Consider the following 26984-nt stretch of genomic DNA (forward strand, 5'->3'; position numbering starts at 1 on the left):
AAACGTTTTCTAACTGACTCTAACTGTTGATTATTCACTAGTAACATAGACCAGGGTTAGAGTTATTCTGATAGATTTAGTGGGTGTGTGGCATTCATTAGTGGTGGTGTTGTTATAGGCTTGTACTACTCAGAGTCTACAGGCCAAGTCTTTGTGCCATGAAATGTCACCAAACTCTCTCTCTCTCTCTCTCTCTCTCTCTCTCTCTCTCTCTCTCTCTCTCTCTCTCTCAGTATGGAGAAGAGCCAGTATGGACCCCCGCAGGACGTGTCTGCTCCCCCCGGCCTCCCAGCGGGCTACCAGGGAAGTGGCGGGGGAACAGCCTACCCCCCCCAGCCTGGCTTCCAGGGAGGTAAGAGATCAGATCTACACTGATACTCTTAGGGACAGTTTAAGCTTACACTCTTAGCACCTTATTTTCTATCTAGAACCTTCCTGGAACCTGAAAGGGTTCTTGGAACCTAAAAGGGTTCTTCCTGGAACCCGAAAAGGGTGCTCCTATGGGGACAGTTGATGTGTGTGTCATGATAGCCATAGATGTCATGAACATCATTGTTAAGGGCTGGCCAACCACTCTGTATCCCTGGGTTTGTGGTCCCATAATGCCAGCCAACCACTCTGTATCCCTGGGTTTGTGGTCCCATAATGCTGGCCAACCACTCTGTATCCCTGGGTTTGTGGTCCCATAATGCTGGCCAACCACTCTGTATCCCTGGGTTTGTGGTCCCATAATACTGGCCAACCACTCTGTATCTCTGGGTTTGTGGTCCCATAATGCTGGCCAACCACTCTGTATCCCTGGGTTTGTGTTCCTATAATGCTGACCAACCACTCTGTATCCCTGGGTTTGTGTTCCCATAATACTGGCCAACCACTCTGTATCCCTGGGTTTGTGTTCCCATAATACTGGCCAACCACTCTGTATCCCTGGGTTTGTGTTCCCATAATGCTGACCAACCACTCTGTATTTCTGGGTTTGTGTTCCCATAACGCTGGCCAACCACTCTGTATCCCTGGGTTTGTGTTCCCATAATGCTGGCCAACCACTCTGTATCCCTGGGTTTGTGATAAATGACACAGTGTATTGATGTATTTATTTATCCCTTATTTATCAGGTCCCCAACCCGGCATGTACCCACCACCTTCCCAACCCGGCATGTGCCCACCACCTTCCCAACCCGGCATGTGCCCACCACCTTCCCAACCCGGCATGTACCCACCACCTCCCCAAGCCGGCACGGGCATGGCACAACCTACAAACGCCCCCAGTGGTGAGTCACACACCACACTGAAGAAAACTCCTAACTGTGTGACCAAAACTACCTCAATCGGGTACCCCTACTCCTACCCCGTGAAAAAAGAGAACCAAGTTGTACACACACAAGGTATTGGCTGGACGTCCTGGCCATAGCAACACCCATCCTTAGCAACCCTTCTAATCCTCTACCCTCTGTGGGGGTGTGAAATATAGAACAAAGAACACAATTTTGGGGGGGCCTAATTGGTTGTATCCAGTTCTGTTCTGTTATATTGTGTATTGTCCGGTTCTGTCCAGTTCTATCCCGACTATCCAATTCTATTGAGTTCTATCCAGTTCTGACCAGTATTTCCCTCTCCCTACAGTAACCTGGGTGGTGGTGATTCTTTCTAGTCCTGTCCAGTTCTATCCAATTCTATGAAGTTCTATCCAGTTTTATCTGGTTTTAACCAGTATTCTCTTCCCTCTGCAGTAACCCAGGTGGTGGTTCTGTCCTGTTCTATGTGGTTCTAACCAGTATTCTCCTCCCTCTGCAGTAACCCAGGTGGTGGTGATGCAGCAGCTGCTGCCTAGAGACGTACCCGGCCAGATGACGTGTCCCCACTGTCAGGTCCAGGTTCTGACAGAGACCACACACACCCCTGGACTGCGCACCTGGGTCCTCTGTGGAGTCCTCGGCGTCTTAATGTAAGTTGGTACACGTGGCAAACATTATTTTTGTCATCCAGACGTGGCAGGGGGTATTGGTCCACATGCAACATTGAATTCACAGTAGAGATGGATACACACACTGAATCCCTTCTCTCTCTCTACCCCACCTCTCTGTCTCTGTCTCTGTCTCTGTCTGTATCTCTCTCTCTCTCTACCCCACCTCTCTGTCTCTGTCTCTCTACCCCACCTCTCTGTCTCTGTCTCTCTACCCCACCTCTCTGTCTCTGTCTCTCTCTCTCTCTCTCTCTCTCTCTCTCTCTCTCTACCCCACCTCTCTGTCTCTGTCTCTCTACCCCACCTCTCTCTCTCTCTCTCTCTCTCTCTCTCTCTCTCTCTCTCTCTCTCTCTCTCTCTCTCTCTCTCTACCCCACCTCTCTGTCTCTGTCTCTGTCTGTATCTCTCTCTCTCTCTCCCCCCCCTCTCTCTCTCTCTCTCTCTACCCCACCTCTCTGTCTCTGTCTCTCTACCCCACCTCTCTGTCTCTGTCTCTCTCTCTCTCTCTCTCTCTCTCTCTCTCTCTCTCTCTCTCTACCCCACCTCTCCGTCTCTGTCTCTCTACCCCACCTCTCTCTCTCTCTCTCTCTCTCTCTCTCTCTCTCTCTCTCTCTCTCTCTCTCTACCCCACCTCTCTGTCTCTGTCTCTCTACCCCACCTCTCTCTCTCTCTCTCTACCCCACCTCTCTGTCTGTATCTCTCTCTCTCTCTCTCTCTCTCTCTCTCTCTCTCTCTCTCTCTCTCTCTCTCTCTCTCTCTCTCTCTCTCTCTCTCTCTACCCCACCTCTCTGTCTGTATCTCTCTCTCTCTCTCTCTCTCTACCCCACCTCTCTGTCTCTGTCTCTCTACCCCACCTCTCTCTCTCTCTACCCCACCTCTCTGTCTGTATCTCTCTCTCTCTCTCTCTCTCTCTCTCTCTCTCTCTCTCTCTCTCTCTCTCTCTCTACCCCACCTCTCTGCCTGTATCTCTCTCTCTCTCTCTCTCTATCTCTCTCTACCCCACCTCTCTGTCTCTGTCTCTCTACCCCACCTCTCTCTCTCTCTCTACCCCACCTCTCTGTCTGTATCTCTCTCTCTCTCTCTCTCTCTCTCTCTCTCTCTCTCTCTCTCTCTACCCCACCTCTCTGTCTGTATCTCTCTCTCTCTCTCTCTCTCTCTCTCTCTCTCTCTCTCTCTCTCTCTCTCTCTCTCTCTCTCTCTAACCCACCTCTCTGTCTGTATCTCTCTCTCTCTCTCTCTCTCTCTCTACCCCACCTCTCTGTCTGTATCTCTCTCTCTCTCTCTCTCTCTCTCTCTCTCTCTCTCTCTCTCTACCCCACCTCTCTGTCTGTATCTCTCTCTCTCTCTCTCTACCCCACCTCTCTGTCTGTATCTCTCTCTCTCTCTCTCTCTCTCTCTCTACCCCACCTCTCTGTCTGTATCTCTCTCTCTCTCTCTCTCTCTCTCTCTCTCTCTCTCTACCCCACCTCTCTGTCTGTATCTCTCTCTCTCTCTCTCTCTCTCTCTCTACCCCACCTCTCTGTCTGTATCTCTCTCTCTCTCTCTCTCTCTCTCTCTCTCTACCCCACCTCTCTGTCTGTATCTCTCTCTCTCTCTCTCTCTCTCTCTCTCTCTCTCTCTCTCTCTCTCTCTCTCTCTCTCTCTCTACCCCACCTCTCTGTCTGTATCTCTCTCTCTGTCTCTCTGTCGCTCTCCTTCTCTAGGTGCTGGCCATGGTGTTTGATTCCGTTCTGTGTTGACTCCTGTAAGGACGTAGAACACCACTGCCCCAACTGCAAGAGAGTGATCCACATCCACAAACGTGAATAGGCCAAGATGAGACGCCTGCCACAAAGTGATCCACAACTAGCCCCGGCCCACGGACACTGCTGCCACAAAGTGATCCATACCTTTATGAATCCATTCCAATACACCACTAGTCTACACCACTAGTCTACACCACTACACTACACCACTAGTCTACACCACTAGTCTACACTACTAGTAGGTCAAGAACGCTTTTAGTACCTGAGTAATGGTGACTCTTATTTCCAACCATAACACACACACACACACTTGTGAAGCAACGTGCTCCTCATGAAAATATAAATATCTGTGGTGAGAAGTCACAGTGTAAAGACAATAGTCTGTCTGTGGCTGAGATGACTACTGGAAGACCAGCTTAACATTGACTAGTGTCAGTGTGTAACAAGCTAAGGCCACTTCTAGCAGACCTTTTACACTGATTGTAATGTATGTTTTCTTTCATTCTGTGAATCTTCATGTCAGACAGAAAGTAGGACTCTATTTGTATTGACGTTGGTATCGATTGGTTGTTGGGTTTTTTAAAGGCACAGTCCACAGATGAAACAATAAAAAAGCTGAACCCCGCCTCTGTTTTTGTAAAAAGCTGCGGGATGGGGCTGGAGAAATGTAACCGCTCTCAAAGACAGAGCTATGCATGCAATGACTGACCATCCAACGTTATAGCTTTATCCATCTTTTGAGGCTATACAGGGTTTGTTTACATTTACAAACATTGGAGCAAAACAAGCTTATATTTTGGGTTCTGATGGGGTACAACAGTTGAACTAAGCACAAAAGGAGTCATAAGTTATATTCTTCAAGAACCAAAAAAATTATGTATTAACTGCGGATTGCCCCTTTAATTGATTAACAATAATTGTTTTAATAAAGTTAATAATAACTTTGACTTTTGAGACGATAGTGGCCCTTGTTTCCAGAAACACACACTTTAATATTTCTTTCTAAAATGTATTCATCTGAAAAAAGGCCTGTGTTAGGTGTGTTAACTACCTTTTCTCCAAACACCAATGGACCAATGTTAGTAAAGTAATATCTAATCTGCATTATGTTCTAATAGTCTAACTGAAGATGACTCATGGTGATAATAGGATGCTCATGCATGGTTAATACTCTCTGCTGGCTACTAGGTTTTCTGTCTTCTCACTAACAAACGTATTTTCCAACCACAACGTTGGTTATCGAGAACTATAAACACATTCATTCACCACAGCCACAATTTCCCCTCAAAACACAAACACAAACACACAAACTAACACACACACACACACACACACACACACAAACACAGCATATTCCCACCTCTTCACTTTAAAACCCTTTAGTAAGTCAGAGGTCTCTGGTCTATTGATGGGAATCAGTGTCTTCAGGGTTGCGTCCCAAATGACACCCTGTTCCCTAGGTACAGGAGTGCACTGCATTTGACCAGGGCTCATTTTCATTTGGGAAACACCCCTGGTGTGAGTGGAATTGACTGTTTCCTGTTATACTGGGATTCGTCGTCACACAGTGATGATGCAATTACACTGGAACTAGTGATTGACCAACGGGTGTAGTTATTTTCCATCAGGCTTGTGTTCACTATTCAGCCACTTCAGATAACGTTGTTACCTCATCTGCCTCACACCTTCCTCACTCCTCCCCTCTGTGTGTGCGCTCGTTCTCTTTCCTACCTGGTTCACTTTATCACGGTCTTGAGGGAGTAGCAGCTCTGATCTTTAGCTCCACACAGTCCACAGTACCTCGTCTCCTCCAGGGCTCCAGTCCACAGTACCTCGTCTCCTCCAGGACTCCAGTCCACAGTACCTAGTCTCCTCCAGGGCTCCAATCCACAGTACCTCGTTTCCTCCAGGACTCCAGTCCACAGTACCTCGTCTCCTCCAGGACTCCAGTCCACAGTACCTCGTCTCCTCCAGGGATCCAGTCCACAGTACCTCGTCTCCTCTAGGGCTCCAGTCCACAGTACCTCGTCTCCTCCAGGGATCCAGTCCACAGTACCTCGTCTCCTCTAGGGCTCCAGTCCACAGTACCTCGTCTCCTCCAGGGCTCCAGTCCACAGTACCTCGTCTCCTCCAGGACTCCATTCCACAGTACCTCGTCTCCTCCAGGGCTCCAGTCCACAGTACCTCGCCTCCTCCAGGACTCCAAAAAGGTAAGGGGCTGTCTCTCTGCTCGTGGCTGGGAAAGGGTGCTCTGAGTTGAGGGGTTTCAGAGTGCTTCTTTGCAGGATATAAAATATGGATATAAAATATGAATGAGTTGTGTGTAGGACTAGGAATATCTGTGTTTGTTTTGTGTGTGTTGCTACGTGAGAAGGAAAAGACTTGTTAGAAGAGGGGTGTTTTTAAATTGGTTTAGAGAAAACAGCACCAGTCACCCTACCTTCTTCTAACTCTGTCTTGGTGCCTAATGTTTGACAGCGCTGTTAGATGTGTACACACAGACAGCGCTGTTAGATGTGTACACACAGACAGAGCTGTTAGATGTGTACACACAGACAGCGCTGTTAGATGTGTACACACAGACAGCGCTGTTAGATGTGTACACACAGACAGCGCTGTTAGATGTGTACACACAGACAGAGCTGTTAGATGTGTACACACAGACAGAGCTGTTAGATGTGTACACACAGACAGAGCTGTTAGATGTGTACACACAGACAGAGCTGTTAGATGTGTACACACAGACAGAGCTGTTAGATGTGTACACACAGACAGAGCTGTTGGATGTGTACACACAGACAGAGCTGTTAGATGTGTACACACAGACAGAGCTGTTAGATGTGTACACACAGACAGCGCTGTTAGATGTGTACACACAGACAGCGCTGTTAGATGTGTACACACAGACAGAGTGGAAAACTGTACTTCACACATCAGTGAATTTGATAGCTAACCAAACCATGATATAATTTATGGGGAAATGTCCAGCTGTTTTGTGGGATGTTGGATTAAGGAAATGAAAATGAATCCTTGTGTAAATGTTTAACTGACTAGGGTGTGTGAGTTATGGTTTCTGCCCATGGTAAATGGGTATAGTAAAGGTCAGGTTTGGGGTCAATTCGAATTGAGGTCAGTCAGTTCAGGAAGTAATCTGAAAAAATCTATATTCAATGACTTCTCAATAAATGGAAGAGAAGCTATTTATTTAAAAAGTTGTAACATTTTGTATTTAAAATTCAAAACACTTCCTGAATTGGGTGTCTTTAATTCTAATTAACCCACTGTTGACCAGGGCCCATAGGTTAGAGTACTACTGTTGACCAGGGCCCATAGGGTAGTGTACTACTGTTGACCCGGGCCCATAGGACTCTGGTTATATGTTCCCTCTAATTTTTTCATCAATGATCAAATTTCAGGTCTGCTGAGCGTAACCTTCAACATTCTGTTTAACTTCTAGTGCATGTTTACTGTGAGCACTGAGGCTGTACCCACTTTAAGTTAGTTTTAATCAGGGGAGCAACTTTCACTGGGGACATGTCCCCCACATTCTGAAATTCCATTTTGAACCCCCCAGTTTTATGATTGGAATGTGTTACAAAACGAGGCTACGGTGTGCCAGGGCCCATAGGGTAGTGTACTACTGTTGACCAGGGTCCATGGGGTAGTGTACTACTGTTGACCAGGGCCCATAGGGTAGTGTACTACTGTTGACCAGGGCCCATAGGGTAGTGTACTACTGTTGACCAGGGCCCATAGGGTAGTGTACTACTGTTGACCAGGGCCCATAGGGTAGTGTACTACGGTACTGCGGTGTGCTTTAGGACCATGCGGACGCCTCCGAGCCGTCAGGTAGGTTGTTTGGAGTGTTTATCCGAGTGGATAAAAATAATACAATTATGTCCCCCCCACTTCTAAAACCAAAGTTGCGCCCCTGGTTTTAACAGTGATCAAGTAGACTACTATTTGGTCATAATGTAGACCTACCAGTTTGGTCTACCATCAAAAACAATGGAGAAAATGCCTCCCATAACATTTTAACATGGAAATAGCTGTTCTATCATTCAGCCAACAGTAGCAGCCAATGTGTGGTGTTCAATGTAGGCCTACATTCTATGAGACTTATGATAAAAACATTCAGTGCTTAACATGAACCTGTTTATCCACTTGTCCTTCAGACAAGGAGGTGACTGAAAATGTTGTTGAGTCGTTTAATGCAAGAAATCATTTTATTCCCATACCATTATTACAGAAAATCTGACAAATACAACAAAATACAACACTGCCCCTTTAAGACAAAAACGCTCTTTAACTGACTCCCTTTTCAAAGATGTCTAGAAATGCACACGTGTTGTGCTCTTGTAGGAAGCAACCACTCCCCCACTGCTGACTCAAACGTATCTATAACTGGGCTAATAACTCACTAACTAGCAGAGGATATGAACAGATGTGGCTACATGCAGCTCTCGCTTTGATCTCAGAACAAGCTCATCTACTCACGACCGCTGATTCTGTAAAGACAGTAAGTTCAAACAGTGTTGCCAAATCCTCAGTAAGGAAAGTAGCTATTGGCTGTCCTAAAAGTCGCTAAATGACGCCATCACCTAATTTGCATAATTGGCCTTGTGCGTGTAATTGTGATGGACGCCGTAGGAGAGAGGAATAATGTCGTGGGAGGGACAAAAAGTGAGTCAAAAACACCCTAAATATGTTTAGAACTACAAATGAACTTTCTTCTGTCGATTCTTGTTTTTTTTAATGTCACAATTTCAACCCTCCTCCTTTATTCGGGCTTGGGACCAGCAAAAGTGACCCAAAAGAGACACTCAGGCGGAGTTATTTAAAAATATATATATATATTTTTTGTATTTTATTTTTGTGCAGTGATTTATTTTAGACAAAGAACATTTTACATTTACATCCCACCCTGAATGTAAGCCAGGGCGGGATCAGCCAGCGGCGGCTTCCCTCATGCGCGATTCATTTGCAGTCTGGACGTGGAGGGGTGAACATCTCCTGCTCTGACTGCAGCTGGAAGGGACTGCTGCGCGAGGACTGGGACTGCTTTGGGACTAGAGTTCTGTCAGAGTGACCATCGGGTTGTTGGTCACCTCCCTGACCAAGGTCCTTCTCCCCCGATTGCTCAGTTTGGCCGGGTGGCCAGCTCTAGGTAGAGTCTTGGTGGTTCCAATCTTCTTTCATTTAAGAATGATGGAGGCCGCTGTGTTCTTGGTGACCTTCAATGCTGCACATTCTTTTGGTACCCTTCCCCAGATCTGTGCCTCGACACAATCCTGTCTCAGAGCTCTACAGACAATTCCTTCGACCTCATGGCTTGGTTTTTGCTGTGACATGCACTGTCAACTGTAGGACCTTATGTAGACAGGTGTGTGCCTTTCCAAATCATGCCCAATCAATTGAATTTACCACAGGTGGACTCCAATCAAGTTGTAGAAACATTTCAAGGATGATCAATGGAAACAGGATGCACCTGAGCTCAATTTAGAGTACATTTCATAGCAAAGTGTCTGAATACTTATGTAAATAAGGTATTTCTGTTTTTTTGTAAATTGCAAACATTTTTAAGAACCTGTTTTTGCTTTGTCATTATGGGGTATTGTGATGTCATTATGTTGTATTGTGTGTAGATTTTGGAGGATTTACATTTTTTTAATCCTTTTTAAAATAAGGCTGTAACTTAAATAAATGTGGGAAAAGTCAAGGGGTCTGAATACTTTCTGAATGCACTGTATGTATAGCGCAGTAGTATAATCTATGCATTTCCTTATAATAGTTTGTTTTTAACGACTGACCTGGTTACTGTAAGTAAAGCTTACTGATGAGCCTGAGGTTAGAATGAATCATGAAGTTAGAATTTGTATTTATTTATTGAACCAGGAAGTCCCATTGGGATCAGAAGACCTGTTTCCTAATGGAGACCACGTAGATCAATTATGTTTAGATCATGTGATGTATTATAGCTGATTACAGATGACATACTGTACTGTGTATTATAGCTGATTCCAGATTACATACTGTACTGTGTATTATAGCTGATTCCACATTACATACTGCACTGTGTATTATAGCTGATTCCAGATTACATACTGCACTGTGTAATACAGCTGATTCCAGATGACATACTGTACTGTGTATTATAGCTGATTCCCGATGACATACTGTACTATGTATTATAGCTGATTCCAGATGACATACTGCACTGTGTATTATAGCTGATTACAGATGACATACTGCACTGTGTATTATAGCTGATTCCAGATGACATACTGTACTGTGTATTATAGCTGATTCCAGATTACATACTGCACTGTGTATTATAGCTGATTCCAGATTACATACTGTACTGTGTATTATAGCTGATTCCACATGACATACTGCACTGTGTATTATAGCTGATTCCAGATGACATACTGCACTGTGTAATACAGCTCATTCCAGATGACATACTGTACTGTGTATTATAGATGATTCCAGATGACATACTGCACTGTGTATTATAGCTGATTCCAGATTACATACTGTACTGTGTATTATAGCTGATTCCAGATGACATACTGCACTGTGTAATACAGCTGATTCGAGATGGCATACTGTACTATGTGATATAGCTGATTCCAGATGACATACTGTACTGTGTATTATAGCTGATTCCAGATGACATACTGTACTGTGTATTATAGCTGATTCCAGATTACATACTGCACTGTGTATTATAGCTGATTCCACATTACATACTGCACTGTGTATTATAGCTGATTCCAGATGACATACTGTACTGTGTATTATAGCTGATTCCACATGACATACTGCCCTGTGTATTATAGCTGATTCCACATGACATACTGTACTGTGCATTATAGCTGATTCCAGATTACATACTGTTCTGTGTATTATAGCTGATTCCATATGACATACTGCACTGTGTATTATAGCTGATTCCACATGACATACTGTGCTGTGTATTATAGCTGATTCCAGATGACATACTGTACTATGTATTATAGCTGATTCCAGATGACATACTGTACTGTGTATTATAGCTGATTCCAGATGACATACTGTACTGTGTATTATAGCTGATTCCACATGACATACTGCACTGTGTATTATAGCTGATTCCACATGACATACTGCACTGTGTATTATAGCTGATTCCACATGACATACTGCACTGTGTATTATAGCTGATTCCACATGACATACTGCACTGTGTATTATAGCTGATTCCACATGACATACTGCACTGTGTATTATAGCTGATTCCACATGACATACTGCACTGTGTATTATAGCTGATTCCACATGACATACTGTACTGTGTATTATAGCTGATTCCAGGTGACATACTGTACTGTGTATTATAGCTGATTCCAGATGACATACTGTACTGTGTATTATAGCTGATTCCAGATGACATACTGTACTGTGTATTATAGCTGATTCCACATGACATACTGTACTGTGTATTATAGCTGATTCCAGATTACATACTGTACTGTGTATTATAGCTGATTCCACATGACATACTGTACTGTGTATTATAGCTGATTCCACATGACATACTGCACTGTGTATTATAGCTGATTCCACATGACATGCCGCACTGTGTATTACAGCTGATTCCACATGACATACTGCACTGTGTTTGCCTATGACTGACTAGTGTCTAAAAACTATCTGAGGGGTCCATAATATGGCTTGGAACTTTTTACTGCAGTGAGTGATTTTTGGTGGTCTTTAACAAATCTACTTTGAAACCAAAGTATACACCTCACACACATGGTTATGGGCTTAAAAAAAGATGACACCTGTACCATGTCAGGTATAGAGTTTAAATGTATTCCGTTTTGAGTTTGCATCCCAATAATACACTTTATATACATCACAGAAGACTGAAATATAACAAAACAGTTTGACATAGAAACACTGGATTTTTGTCGTGAATAACATTCCACCCATGAGGTCACAGAGGGCACTTCTGGACATTGACTCCAGGAAAGGGCCATGAGGTCACAGAGGGCGCTTCTGGACATTGACTGCAGGAAAGGGCCATGAGGTCACAGAGGGCGCTTCTGGACATTGACTGCAGGAAAGGGCCATGAGGTCACAGAGGGCGCTTCTGGACATTGACTGCAGGAAAGGGCCATGAGGTCACAGAGGGCGCTTCTGGACATTGACTGCAGGAAAGGGCCATGAGGTCACAGAGGGCGCTTCTGGACATTGACTGCAGGAAAGGGCCATGAGGTCACAGAGGGCGCTTCTGGACATTGACTGCAGGAAAGGGCCATGAGGTCACAGAGGGCACTTCTGCACATTGACTGCAGGAAAGGGCTGCCTCTGTATTTTGTATTGTCAATTGATGTGTCAGTGTAGATTGACACTTAAACGTTGTCTAACTGACTCTAACTGTTGATCATTCACCAGTAACATAGACCAGGGTTAGAGTTATTCTGATAGTTTTAGTGGGTGTGTGGCATTCATTAGTGGTGGTGTTGTTATAGGCTTGTACTACTCAGAGTCTACAGGCCAAGTCTTTGTCCAATGAAATGTCACCAAACCTGCCCGGTTGAATACATGGGTGTGTGTCATTGTTATAAGCAACAGCTTGAACAAGAAGTGTGTGTGTGTGTGTGGTGTGTGTGTGTGTGTGTGTGTGTGTGTGTGTGTGTGTGTGTGTGTGTGTGTGTGTGTGTGTGTGTGTGTGTGTGTGTGTGTGTGTGTGTGTGTGTGTGTGTGTGTGTGTGTGTGTGTGTGAAAGAAGACAGGTGAGAGAGATCGGGGGGAGAGAAGGTAGGGGCAGAGACATGTTTTCTCAATGTGATATTTTCATAAGGTGCTCACTGTCTTCCTCTCTCTCTCTCTCTCTCTCTCTCAACCCCAGACAGTATGGAGAAGAGCCAGTATGGACCCCCGCAGGACGTGTCTGCTCCCCCCTACCCCGGCCTCCCAGCGGGCTACCAGGGAAGTGGAGGGGGAACATCCTACCCCCCCTCAGCCTGGCTACCAGGGAAGTGGCGGGGGAACAGCCTACCCCCCTCAGCCTGGCTTCCAGGGAGGTAAGAGATCAGATCTACACTGATACTCTTAGGGACAGTTTAAGCTTACACTTTTAGAAAATAAGGTGATGTCTAGAACTTGAAAGGGTCCTACGACTGTCCCCATAGGAGAACCCTTTGAAGAGATTTTCAGACCAGGACTAGGTTTCATCTGTGTTCAAGAAACCAGACCTTATTCTTTATGTATTATGTATATTAAAAATGTTCCTGGACAGCAACTTCCTTCAAAGTGTTTTTATTAAGCGTTTTGGAAGTGTCTGTCATGAACATCATTGTTAAGGGCTGGCCAACCACTCTGTATCCCTGGGTTTGTGTTCCCATAATACTGGCCAACCACTCTGTATCCCTGGGTTTGTGTTCCCATAATACTGGCCAACCACTCTGTATCTCTGGGTTTGTGTTCCCATAACGCTGGCCAACCACTCTGTATCCCTGGGTTTGTGTTCCCATAATACTGGCCAACCACTCTGTATCTCTGGGTTTGTGTTCCCATAACGCTGGCCAACCACTCTGTATCCCTGGGTTTGTGTTCCCATAATACTGGCCAACCACTCTGTATCCCTGGGTTTGTGTTCCCATAACGCTGGCCAACCACTCTGTATCCCTGGGTTTGTGTTCCCATAATACTGGCCAACCACTCTGTATCTCTGGGTTTGTGTTCCCATAACGCTGGCCAACCACTCTGTATCCCTGGGTTTGTGTTCCCATAATACTGGCCAACCACTCTGTATCCCTGGGTTTGTGTTCCCATAATACTGGCCAACCACTCTGTATCTCTGGGTTTGTGTTCCCATAACGCTGGCCAACCACTAAGTATCCCTGGGTTTGTGTTCCCATAACGCTGGCCAACCACTCTGTATCCCTGGGTTTGTGTTCCCATAACGCTGGCCAACCATTCTGTATCTCTGGGTTTGTGGTCCCATAATGCTGGCCAACCATTCTGTATCCCTGGGTTTGCGGTAAATGACAGTGTATTGATGTATTTATTTATCCCTTATTTATCAGGTCCCCAACCCGGCATGTACCCACCACCTCTCCAACCCGGCATGTACCCACCACCTCTCCAACCCGGCATGCACCCACCACCTCCCCAACCCGGCATGTACCCACCACCTTCCCAACCCGGCATGTACCCACCACCTTCCCAACCCGGCATGTACCCACCACCTCTCCAACCCGGCATGTACCCACCACCTCTCCAACCCGGCATGTACCCACCTCCTTCCCAACCCGGCATGTACCCACCACCTCTCCAACCCGGCATGTACCCACCACCTCTCCAACCCGGCATGTACCCACCTCCTTCCCAACCCGGCATGTACCCACCACCTCTCCAACCCGGCATGTACCCACCACCTCTCCAATACGGCACGGGCATGGCACAACCTACAAACGCCCCCAGCAGTGAGTCACACACACACTGAAAAAAACTCCTAACGCTCTGACCAAAACTACCTCAATCGGTTCCTTATTTTATTATTCACAGTACCCCGTAAACGAGAACCAAATAGTAGTCACACAAGGTATTGGCTGGATATCCTGGCCATAGCAACACCCACCCTTAGCAACCCTTCTAATCCTCTACCCTCTGTGGGGGTGTGAAATATAGAACAAAGAACACAATTTTGGGGGGGGCCTAATTGGTTCTATCCAGTTCTGTTCTGTTATATTGTGTATTGTCCGGTTCTGTCCAGTTCTATCCCGACTATCCAATTCTATTGAGTTCTATCCAGTTCTGACCAGTATTTCCCTCTCCCTACAGTAACCTGGGTGGTGGTGATTCTTTCTAGTCCTATCCAGTTCTATCTGGTTCTATCCAGTTCTGACCAGTATTTCCCTCTCCCTACAGTAACCCGGGTGGTGGTGATTCTTTCTAGTCCTGTCCAGTTCTATCTGGTTCTATCCAGTTCTGACCAGTATTTCCCTCTCCCTACAGTAACCCGGGTGGTGGTGATTCTTTCTAGTCCTGTCCAGTTCTATCTGGTTCTATCCAGTTCTGACCAGTATTTCCCTCTCCCTACAGTAACCTGGGTGGTGGTGATTCTTTCTAGTCCTGTCCAGTTCTATCTGGTTCTATCCAGTTCTGACCAGTATTTCCCTCTCCCTACAGTAACCCGGGTGGTGGTGATTCTTTCTAGTCCTGTCCAGTTCTATCTGGTTCTATCCAGTTCTGACCAGTATTTCCCTCTCCCTACAGTAACCTGGGTGGTGGTGATTCTTTCTAGTCCTATCCAGTTCTATCTGGTTCTATCCAGTTCTGACCAGTATTTCCCTCTCCCTACAGTAACCCGGGTGGTGGTGATTCTTTCTAGTCCTGTCCAGTTCTATCTGGTTCTATCCAGTTCTGACCAGTATTTCCCTCTCCCTACAGTAACCCGGGTGGTGGTGATTCTTTCTAGTCCTGTCCAGTTCTATCTGGTTCTATCCAGTTCTGACCAGTATTTCCCTCTCCCTACAGTAACCTGGGTGGTGGTGATTCTTTCTAGTCCTGTCCAGTTCTATCTGGTTCTATCCAGTTCTGACCAGTATTCCCTCTCCCTACAGTAACCCGGGTGGTGGTGATTCTTTCTAGTCCTGTCCAGTTCTATCTGGTTCTATCCAGTTCTGACCAGTATTTCCCTCTCCCTACAGTAACCTGGGTGGTGGTGATTCTTTCTAGTCCTGTCCAGTTCTATCTGGTTCTATCCAGTTCTGACCAGTATTTCCCTCTCCCTACAGTAACCCGGGTGGTGGTGATTCTTTCTAGTCCTGTCCAGTTCTATCTGGTTCTATCCAGTTCTGACCAGTATTTCCCTCTCCCTACAGTAACCTGGGTGGTGGTGATTCTTTCTAGTCCTGTCCAGTTCTATCTGGTTCTATCCAGTTCTGACCAGTATTTCCCTCTCCCTACAGTAACCTGGGTGGTGGTGATTCTTTCTAGTCCTGTCCAGTTCTGTCCAATTCTATGAAGTTATATCCAGTTTTATCCAGTTCTATCTGGTTCTATCCAGTTCTGACCAGTATTTCCCTCTCCCTACAGTAACCTGGGTGGTGGTGATTCTTTCTAGTTCTGTCCAGTTCTATGAAGTTAGATCCAGTTTTATCCAGTTCTATCTGGTTCTAACCAGTATTCTCTTCCTTCTGCAGTAACCCAGGTGGTGGTTCTGTCCTGTTCTATCTGGGTCTAACCAGTATTCTCTTCCTTCTGCAGTAACCCAGGTGGGGGTTCTGTCCTGTTCTATCTGGGTCTAACCAGTATTCTCTTCCTTCTGCAGTAACCCAGGTGGTGGTTCTGTCCTGTTCTATCTGGGTCTAACCAGTATTCTCTTCCTTCTGCAGTAACCCAGGTGGTGGTTCTGTCCTGTTCTATCTGGGTCTAACCAGTATTCTCTTCCTTCTGCAGTAACCCAGGTGGTGGTTCTGTCCTGTCCTGTCTGGTTCTAACCAGTATTCTCTTCCTTCTGCAGTAACCCAGGTGGTGGTTCTGTCCTGTTCTATCTGGTTCTACCCAGTATTCTCTTCCTTCTGCAGTAACCCAGGTGGTGGTTCTGTCCTGTTCTATCTGGGTCTAACCAGTATTCTCTTCCTTCTGCCATAACCCAGGTGGTGGTTCTGTCCTGTTCTATCTGAGTCTAACCAGTATTCTCTTCCTTCTGCAGTAACCCAGGTGGTGGTTCTGTCCTGTCTGGTTCTAACCAGTATTCTCTTCCTTCTGCAGTAACCCAGGTGGTGGTTCTGTCCTGTTCTATTTGGATCTAACCAGTGTTCTCTTCCTTCTGCAGTAACCCAGGTGGTGGTTCTGTCCTGTTCTATTTGGTTCTAACCAGTATTCTCTTCCTTCTGCAGTAACCCAGGTGGTGGTGATGCAGCAGCCGCTGCCTAGAGACGTACCCGGCCAGATGACGTGTCCCCACTGTCAGGTCCCGGTTCTGACAGAGACCACACACACCCCTGGACTGGTCACCTGGGTCATCTGTGGAGTCCTCTGCCTCTTTATGTAAGTTGTACACGCATACACACACACACACACACACACACACACACACACACACACACACACACACACACACACACACACACACACACACACACACACACACACACACACACACACACACACACATACATACACACACATACACACACACACACACCATATGTAGACATGTGGCAAACATTATTTTTTTCTCTCTCTCATAAACACGGGATGGGGCTGGAGAAATGTAACCACTCTCAAAGGCAGAGCTATGCATGCAATGACTGACCATCCAACGTTATAGCTTTATCCATGTTTTGAGGCTATACAGTGTTTATTTACATTTACAAACATTGGAGCAAAACAAGCTTATATTTTGGGTTCTGATGGGGTACAACGGTTGAACTAAGCACAAGAAGCAGTCATAAGTTATATTCTTCTAGATCAAAAAATGGATGTATTAACTGCTACAGTACCACCTTCTGATCTACTACTGGTGCTGCTACAGTACCACCTTCTGAACTACTACTGGTGCTGCTACAGTACCACCGTCTGAACTACTACTGGTGCTGCTACAGTACCACCTTCTGAACTACTACTGGTGTTGCTACAGTACCACCTTCTGAACTACTACTGGTGCTGCTACAGTACCACCTTCTGAACTACTACTGGTGCTGCTACAGTACCACCTTCTGAACTATTACTGATGCTGCTACAGTACCACCTTCTAAACTACTACTGGTGCTGCTACAGTACCACCGTCTGAACTACTACTGGTGCTGCTACAGTACCACCTTCTGAACTACTACTGGTGCTGCTACAGTACCACCTTCTGAACTACTACTGGTGCTGCTACAGTACCACCTTCTGAACTACTACTGGTGCTGCTACAGTACCACCGTCTGAACTACTACTGGTGCTGCTACAGTACCACCTTCTGAACTACTACTGGTGCTGCTACAGTACCACCTTCTGAACTACTACTGGTGCTGCTACAGTACCACCTTCTGAACTACTACTGGTGCTGCTACAGTACCACCTTCTGAACTACTACTGGTGCTGCTACAGTACCACCTTCTGAACTACTACTGGTGCTGCTACAGTACCACCTTCTGAACTACTACTGGTGCTGCTACAGTACCACCTTCTGAACTACTACTGGTGCTGCTACAGTACCACCTTCTGAACTACTACTGGTGCTGCTACAGTACCACCTTCTGAACTACTACTGGTGCTGCTACAGTACCACCTTCTGAACTACTACTGGTGCTGCTACAGTACCACCTTCTGATCTACTACTGGTGCTGCTACAGTACCACCTTCTGATCTACTACTGGTGCTGCTACAGTACCACCTTCTGATCTACTACTGGTGCTGCTACAGTACCACCGTCTGAACTACTACTGGTGCTGCTACAGTACCACCGTCTGAACTACTACTGGTGCTGCTACAGTACCACCTTCTGAACTACTACTGGTGCTGCTACCACCTTCTGATCTACTACTGGTGCTGCTACAGTACCACCTTCTGAACTACTACTGGTGCTGCTACAGTACCACCTTCTGATCTACTACTGGTGCTGCTACAGTACCACTGTCTGAACTACTACTGGTGCTGCTGCAGTACCACCTTCTGAACTACTACTGGTGCTGCTACAGTACCACCTTCTGAACTACTACTGGTGCTGCTACAGTACCACCTTCTGATCTACTACTGGTGCTGCTACAGTACCACCTTCTGAATTACTACTGGTGCTGCTACAGTACCACCTTCTGAACTACTACTGGTGCTGCTACAGTACCACCTTCTGATCTACTACTGGTGCTGCTACAGTACCACCTTCTGATCTACTACTGGTGCTGCTACAGTACCACCATCTGAACTACTACTGATGCTGCTACAGTACCACCTTCTGAACTACTACTGGTGCTGCTACAGTACCACCTTCTGAACTACTACTGGTGCTGCTACAGTACCACCTTCTGAACTACTACTGGTGCTGCTACAGTACCACCGTCTGAACTACTACTGGTGCTGCTACAGTACCACCTTCTGAACTACTGCTGATGCTGCTACCGTACCACCTTCTGAACTACTGCTGGTGCTGCTACAGTACCACCTTCTGAACTACTACTGGTGCTGCTACAGTACCACCTTCTGAACTACTACTGGTGCTGCTACAGTACCACCTTCTGAACTACTACTGGTGCTGCTACAGTAGCACCTTCTGAACTACTACTGGTGCTGCTACAGTACCACCTTCTGAACTACTACTGGTGCTGCTACAGTACCACCGTCTGAACTACTACTGGTGCTGCTACAGTACCACCGTCTGAACTACTACTGGTGCTGCTACAGTACCACCTTCTGAACTACTACTGATGCTGCTACAGTACCACCTTCTGAACTACTACTGGTGCTGCTACAGAACCACCTTCTGAACAACTACTGGTGCTGCTACAGTACCACCTTCTGAACTACTACTGGGGCTGCTACAGTACCACCTTCTGATCTACTACTGGTGCTGCTACAGTACCACCTTCTGATCTACTACTGGGGCTGCTACAGTACCACCGTCTGAACTACTACTGGTGCTGCTACAGTACCACCTTCTGAACTACTACTGGTGCTGCTACAGTACCACCTTCTGATCTACTACTGGTGCTGCTACAGTACCACCTTCTGATCTACTACTGGTGCTGCTACAGTACCACCTTCTGAACTACTACTGGTGCTGCTACAGTACCACCGTCTAAACTACTACTGGTGCTTCTAACACTGTCAGAACGACTGCTGTTGCTGTCAACACGCCATCTTAAATCTACTTCTTGACTTTATATTTCCACTCATTCTTTCTGCAATTCTTTCCTCCACCTCTCAGAACAAACAGACTTTACCAAGAAACAAAGAGTATATACAGGAAGTGTAGAACAAGATCAATTCATTTTATTATATTCTTGTTGACAATATGGAAACACCTTACAACATTGGCTACAATTGTCACTTTAAATCATCAAAAAAACAGCTTAATTTAAAAATGTATCTAAAACACTTTTATAAAGACTACTTAACCCTCCTGCTGTGTTCCAGTCAAATTGGACCGATTTACAAGTTTTCTCTCTGAAAAATGTAGTTAATTTAATCTTTTTGTCATAAGGTTCCATGACTTTGTCCACATAGGGCATCTGAACACACAAAATAAATGTTTTCCAGTACATTTTGGGTGTTTTATTTCACTTTTGTATACCTGTGGTCAAAAATGACCGGTCATTAGAAATGAATGGGCGACACTACAACTAGTGTATAACATTAAGTTCTGGCACATAATCAGATGGACTCACTTCCTCTCCCAGACCCCCCCCACACACACACACACGCATGCACGCACGCACGCACACACGCACACACACACACACACACACACACACACACACACACACACACACACACACACACACACACACACGCATGCACGCACGCACGCACACACGCACACACACACACACACACACAAACACACACACACACACACACGCACACACGCACACACACACCTCACTCCCCTTCTTGGCTTCCATGGCAACCCCCACGGGAACCTTTCCCCAATATAATCTCTCCCCCACGGGAACCACACCTGTTGGCATTCTCACAAACAATCGCAATATTGTTTCAATAATATATAGAACTTTTCTCGCCGCTCTGGTATATAAAGATTTTTTGAGGCCTTGCTCCCAATTCATTCTGTGGCAAATAATATACTGTATGTGAGGCTCTTGATCACATCTTTGATCATGAAACTACTATACTTTTTTTACGCAAAAACTAGTTGTATGAGCTCAGGTCAGTGAGGCCTACAGGCCATACATAGCAAATAGAAGTTCAAAACTTGTAATGTTCACAAGAACTTAAGTTAATAAAAAGATCTAACACAACATTAGGTGATAATACATTTATTATTATGGATTTAAATCAGCTACAATGCGGCGGTCATTTTGGACCCGGGAACAAATAATGAATTAACATGAAACGAACACAACAGGAGGGTTAAGGATGGATAACTGCTAAATTATGATTTATAAAATACATTATTATCATTATTATAGAATTATTCAAGACAAAGATGAAATGTCTTGCTCAACTAGGCTTCCTGCAAAATGGCGGGCAGCCGCTGTAAGGGGTGCGTACTGGCGGCAGAGAAGTCAGGCGCAGGAAAGCAAAAACTGTGTTACAACGTCGCAGTTTAATAATAAAAATCACCGTGAACAAAACAATATATACAGTGGGTAAAAAACCCCGTAGCACACCAGACATAACGTGCACAAGCACTTACAATAAACAATTCCGGACAAGGACATGGGGGGAACAGAGGGTTAAATACACAACATGTAATGATGGATTTGAAACCAGGTGTGTGGGAAGACAAGACAAAACAAATGGAAAATGAAAAGTGGATCAATGATGGCTAGAAGACCGGCGACGCCGACCGCCGCCCGAACCAGGAGAGGAACCAACTTCGGTTGGTCGTGACAGCAGCCAGTAGGCTCAACACAACCGCCGTCCACGACTAAGGGCTGATCCTGACGGGAGGATCAGCTCAAAAAGATATTCAGAATTATGAGTGTTCTGCTTTAGAATCTCTATATAAAAACGTGGTAACTTCCTGTGGTATCCTGCTCTCTCAGAAATCTAAATCACACAGGTCTTCATGCTGTTGTTACAGAGCTGGGTCTCCGTCTTTCATTCACACAGGATGGAACAGATATACAGATACTTTACTTGTCTGATACACCGCCTGCATGATACTCCGCCTCTGTCTTCTACCTCTCTCCACCTGTCCTCCCTTTTCTCTGTGTGTTTATTGTAAGTGTGTAAAGCAATATTTTTAAGTCATCTTTGTGATAAGCTAATGTCTCGTCAAATACTGTATGTTAGATAGACAATGGAACACATTCATATTTTTTGCAGTGTTATATTGGATAGTCATAGCCAGCTAGCTAACATAGCACCCCTCTGTTTGAGCAGGGTGTTTCAGTAGGCTAAACTAGATAGCTGCATTTACAAACTAAGTAAGTGGAAAAAAATTGAGTGTCTCTCTCTTGCTTCTCCTTAATTTTGGAAGAAATTATTTTGTTCAAAACTGTTCAGCTATTAACTTTCTCTCTCTTTGAGTCAACTACTCACCACATGTTATACACATTTTACCTGTAGCTTATGCTTTCAGTACTGGATTAATTCTCTGATCCTTTGATTGGGTGGACCACATGTCAGTTCAGGCTGCAAGAGCTCTGATAGGTTGGAGGATGTCCCCCGGAAGTTGTCATAATTACTGTGTAAGTCTATGGAAGGGGGTGAGAACCATGAACCTCCTAGGTTTTGTATTGAGGTCAATGTACCCAGAGGAGGACGGAAGCTAGCTGTCCTCTGGCTACACCATGGTGCTACCCTACAGAATGCTGTTGAGGCTACTGTAGACCTTCACTGCAGAACAGTGTATTTTACAGTATATATTTAGTATAGTTTTTATCTCAAAAAAGGACAACTTTTTAAATGTTTTACCAATTTTATTTGTATGAAATTCACTGAGGAGAACGGTGGGAATATTGCCTTTAAATTTCAATCCCACTATAGCACGGATCTTCTGCAGTCCAGATTGAATACAGCCCTTAAGCACATAGACTGAACACACACATTCCACTGAATAATTTTGTAGACAGAAAGACAGGTGCTGCAATTGTTGGGATTTAAGTAACATTAAAATAAATCCTGCTGTAAACAACTTTTTTTTAAGCAACTATGCAATCTGGAAAATATATTTCAAGGACTGTATCAGGACGTGTAAAAACACCTGGAAACAGAAGTATTCATAATAACAGGTGTGTTATATATCCCTCCACAGCCAGTACCCACTACCCATAATACATACACCCCACTAAAACATACACTACTATTTAATACATGCTATGTATCCCCACTAAATACATACACTACCATTTAATACATGCTATGTATCCCCACTAAATACATACACTACCATTTAATATATACTATGTATCCCCACTAAATACATACACTACCATTTAATATATACTATGTATCCCCACTAAATACATACCCTACCATTTAATATACACTATGTATCCCCACTAAATACATACACTACCATTTAATATATACTATGTATCCCCACTAAATACATACCCTACCATTTAGTATATACTAAATATATCCCCACTAAATACATACACTACCATTTAATATATACTAAATATATCCCCACTAAATACACACACTACCATTTAGTATATGCTATGTATCCCCACTAAATACATACACCTCCACAAAAATAAACGGTCATGATTTGAGTTGAGAAACGTTGTAACTATGGGTCATGATAGGGTGATTGTGTACAGTGCAGCAGGAGTGTTTTGTTAAGATTTTCCACGTTCACACCCTGCTAGGGCCATCCTGCCACACGGCTAGCATATCTATAACATTGCAAATGGTTTTGAAAGGACTGTTATATGATTCAGTAAGTACCGTTGCCATACGTAGTGAAACGTTAAGACCAACTGAACGTACCCCTGGTGTTTTAAAAGCCTAGCATCTCCTTAGTGCATTCAAACCCTTGGCTGAAGCCTGCAGCTACACCTGCTGCCACCAATACTGGTGAAGCAAACACCATCCCTAGTCCTGCTGCGGCTATACTGCCGTACGCTGCCAGTTTACAGTAAAACATATTCTCCTCTCTGATCTTTCTCTGAGCCTCTTCATAGTCAGCACTGGTGTAGTGTTCTCCTCCATTGTCCTCCTCCACCATCTCCTCGATCTTCTCCAGCAGCTCTCTAACCTGAGTGTTGTCTCTTCTCTTGTCATTGATTAGGGAGTGATATCTGCCCCCACACATATTGATGAGTCTCCGTAGCGCTTTGCTCTGAGCAAGAAACCCTTTGACTGTTTTGCCCTTTCTAAGTGAGAGCTCCTCACTCTCACTTAGAAAGTCCTCCATTGATTTGTCCTCCAGCTGGTCTCCACCGGTGAACAGAATGATGGTGTACATTGAGGCATCTTCTCCAAAGTTCTCCTGGATCCACTTCACCGTGTTCTGCTCCTCCTCTGTGAACCTCCCCAGTCTGATCACCAGCAGGAACACATGGGGTCCTGGAACTGACATGTAGATGGCCTTTTCTATTTCACTTTTCATCTCTTCTTGAGACATTTTTGTGTCATAGAGCCCCGGGGTGTCGATGACATCAATCTTCCTCCCATCCACCTCCCCACTCTGTTTCAAACACGTTGCAGTCACGGACACTGGAGAAGCCCCCACTTTAAACCCCTCCCTCCCCAGGATGGTGTTTCCTGTTGTACTCTTCCCTGATCCAGTCTTCCCCACCAGAACTATCCTCAGGTTAGAGGGATGCCCTGAAACTGGAAACAGACAAGAGGTTGATCGTTTTCAGTAGCCATTTATCAAGACACTATGTGTGTGTTCATGCACAGTGTGTGTGTGTGTGTGTGTACCTTGGCATTGACCAGTGAAGTCTTGCAGACAGAGTGTCAACAGGAACAGAATCTTCAGAGTCCTTCCTCTTCCTCGTTCCATTTCTACTACTGCAGCCAATCAAAAACATGGAAACAGACAATGACTTCATTACAAAAAACAAAGTCCACATTTCTTCAGTGACTCATCCAAAGCGTTTGGCCAAGTTCCAACGTTCACAGATGAGGAAAGACTAAATTATTAATTTTTTCAGCTATTTGACTTTTAAACAATAAAAACTATAAAACTACAAACTATAAAAAGAGTAATGATAAGCGGTACAACTGTTGTAAAACACAGTACATTCCCTAATATAGGGCGTACATAATGTACTGGTGTAACGTATATGTGTTACGGCTGTCCTCGCTGACAGAAGGTGTGGACCAAAACGCAGAGTGGTTAGTGTTCATTCTTTTAATGAAAGTCAACAAAACACTTCAAAATACAAAAAACAACCAACGTGACAAAACCGAAACCGTCCTGTGTGGCAACAAAACCTCCACAGGAACAAACACCCACAAAACACAAGTGAAACCCTGGCTGACTAAGTATGATTCTCAATCTGGGACAACGATTGACAGCTGTCTCTGATTGAGAATCATACCAGGCCGAACACAAAATCCCAACATAGAAAATCAACCATAGACAACCCACCCAACTCACGCCCTGACCAACTAAAATAAATACAAAACAAAGGAAAACAGGTCAGGAACGTGACAATATGGCGTGTCAAATGACATTCTAAACATGGTTATTATTCTACCGTTGCCTGGCTGCTGCTGTTAAGACCAGATAGACCAGTTAGAGGTCGTGTTCCATTACCATCAAACAACACATCTACTGTGTAGACAGACAGGAAGAGTTCAGACAATAATTAAGTGGAATCAGTATAACTGAAACCAGTACTTAATGTGTAAATCAGGAGGTGTCTGAACACAAAGCATGTGTTCCTCTGTTCCTCTGCTCAGACGTTGCTGACACCAGACGTTACAACGCCTGGATAGGTATTTTACATATCAGCTAATCACATCATGTGTTTCAGCAGTCTGTCAGTCAACCATTGGTTGATGCATGCAACGTCTAAGAAGTGGAATGCGACCTTAGTCAGTAGTGACAAAAACCTGCAGGTGTGTCCCTCACAGCAACAATAAGATGGGTGTTGACCCAAGATCGACCCCCTTGAACAAGATACAGTATACTGCACTCTCTCTGCACTAACTAAGGTACAGTATACTGCACTATCTCTGCACTAACCAAGATACAATATACTGCACTATCTCTGCACTAAATAAGGTACAATATACTGCACTATCTCTGCACTAAACAAGATACAATATACTGCACTATCTCTGCACTAAACAAGGTACAGTATACTGCACTGTCTCTGCACTAACCAAGGTCCAGTATACTGCACTATCTCTGCACTAAATAAGGTACAGTATACTGCACTATCTCTGCACTAAACAAGGTACAGTATACTGCACTATCTCTGCACTAACCAAGGTACAGTATACTGCACTATCTCTGCACTAAACAAGGTACAGTATACTGCACTATCTCTACACTAAACAAGGTACAGTATACTGCACTATCTCTGCACTAAACAAGGTACAGTATACTGCACTATCTCTGCACTAAACAAGGTACAGTATACTGCACTATCTCTACACTAAACAAGGTACAGTATACTGCACTATCTCTACACTAAACAAGGTACAGTATACTGCACTATCTCTACACTAAACAAGGTACAGTATACTGCACTATCTCTGCACTAAACAAGGTACAGTATACTGCACTATCTCTGCACTAAACAAGGTACAGTATTCTGCACTATCTCTGCACTAAACAAGGTACAGTATACTGCACTATCTCTGCACTAAACAAGGTACAGTATACTGCACTATCTCTGCACTAAACAAGGTACAGTATTCTGCACTATCTCTGCACTAAACAAGGTACAGTATTCTGCACTATCTCTGCACTAAACAAGGTACAGTATACTGCACTATCTCTGCACTAAACAAGGTACAGTATACTGCACTATCTCTGCACTAAACAAGGTACAGTATACTGCACTATCTCTGCACTAAACAAGGTACAGTATTCTGCACTATCTCTCCACTAAACAAGGTAAATGTTTCAGGTTAAAGTCTAACCATGTTTCTCCTTTCACTGTTCTACAATTTTAAAACGTGTATAAATACACATATAGCATAATGTGATTGCTAACACCTACATGATTTTACTGTTTTGACATTTTGATGATAAGTAATGTAATCATATGATTTTTTATGCATAAATGTTAACAGACCTGGTATCAATAAAAGGTCTACTTAATATTGTGCTGCTATTATTCAAATACTGTAGAGTAGATTGTTGTACAACATTTAATTAGTAAGATAGTTAAGTTGAGTACTCACTTTTAGTGTGGTTGCACGGATCTGTATATTGTTGTCCCCTGTTGTCACTGAGAGATCTGAAGCAGTGGTCCTGCTGGTTTTACAGAGCCAGGTGCCGCAGGTGGGTGGAGATTTACCTTAAGGACCAATGGAATGGTCTAAAACTCATGCAAAACTAAAGCGCCCAAATGTGCTGCACCTTACATTCTGTTAAGTTTCATTTTCCCAGCAACAAATCATTTCTAGCCAATGAGAGAGTGCTGCTAGGCAAATATTATTCTACTCAGGACAGGTAGGGTCTGAATTCT

At 44.6% G+C, this 26984-nt stretch overlaps 3 protein-coding genes across 3 annotated transcripts; 2 read left to right on the plus strand and 1 right to left on the minus strand.

The window, feature by feature from the left end:
- The first annotated feature begins 1129 nt into the window (after positions 1-1129).
- Positions 1130-4227, plus strand: LOC120038191 (LITAF domain-containing protein-like). Its single transcript, XM_038984051.1, has 3 exons — positions 1130-1271; positions 1795-1945; positions 3667-4227. The coding sequence occupies exons 1-3, from the start codon at positions 1130-1132 to the stop codon at positions 3770-3772; spliced, it is 399 nt and encodes a 132-aa protein (XP_038839979.1). The 3' UTR covers positions 3773-4227.
- An 8385-nt stretch (positions 4228-12612) lies between these two features.
- On the plus strand, positions 12613-16762 carry LOC120038192 (lipopolysaccharide-induced tumor necrosis factor-alpha factor homolog). Its single transcript, XM_038984052.1, has 4 exons — positions 12613-12675; positions 12722-12787; positions 14117-14186; positions 16608-16762. The coding sequence occupies exons 1-4, from the start codon at positions 12613-12615 to the stop codon at positions 16760-16762; spliced, it is 354 nt and encodes a 117-aa protein (XP_038839980.1).
- A 6212-nt stretch (positions 16763-22974) lies between these two features.
- On the minus strand, positions 22975-24337 carry LOC120038203 (GTPase IMAP family member 9-like). Its single transcript, XM_038984063.1, has 2 exons — positions 24256-24337; positions 22975-24162 (listed from the first exon to the last, which is right to left on the minus strand). The coding sequence occupies exons 1-2, from the start codon at positions 24335-24337 to the stop codon at positions 23327-23329; spliced, it is 918 nt and encodes a 305-aa protein (XP_038839991.1). The 3' UTR covers positions 22975-23326.
- Positions 24338-26984: the final 2647 nt, after the last annotated feature.

Source organism: Salvelinus namaycush, unplaced genomic scaffold, assembly GCF_016432855.1.
Source record: "Salvelinus namaycush isolate Seneca unplaced genomic scaffold, SaNama_1.0 Scaffold21, whole genome shotgun sequence".
In the NCBI taxonomy this organism is placed as follows: Eukaryota; Metazoa; Chordata; class Actinopteri; order Salmoniformes; family Salmonidae; genus Salvelinus; species Salvelinus namaycush.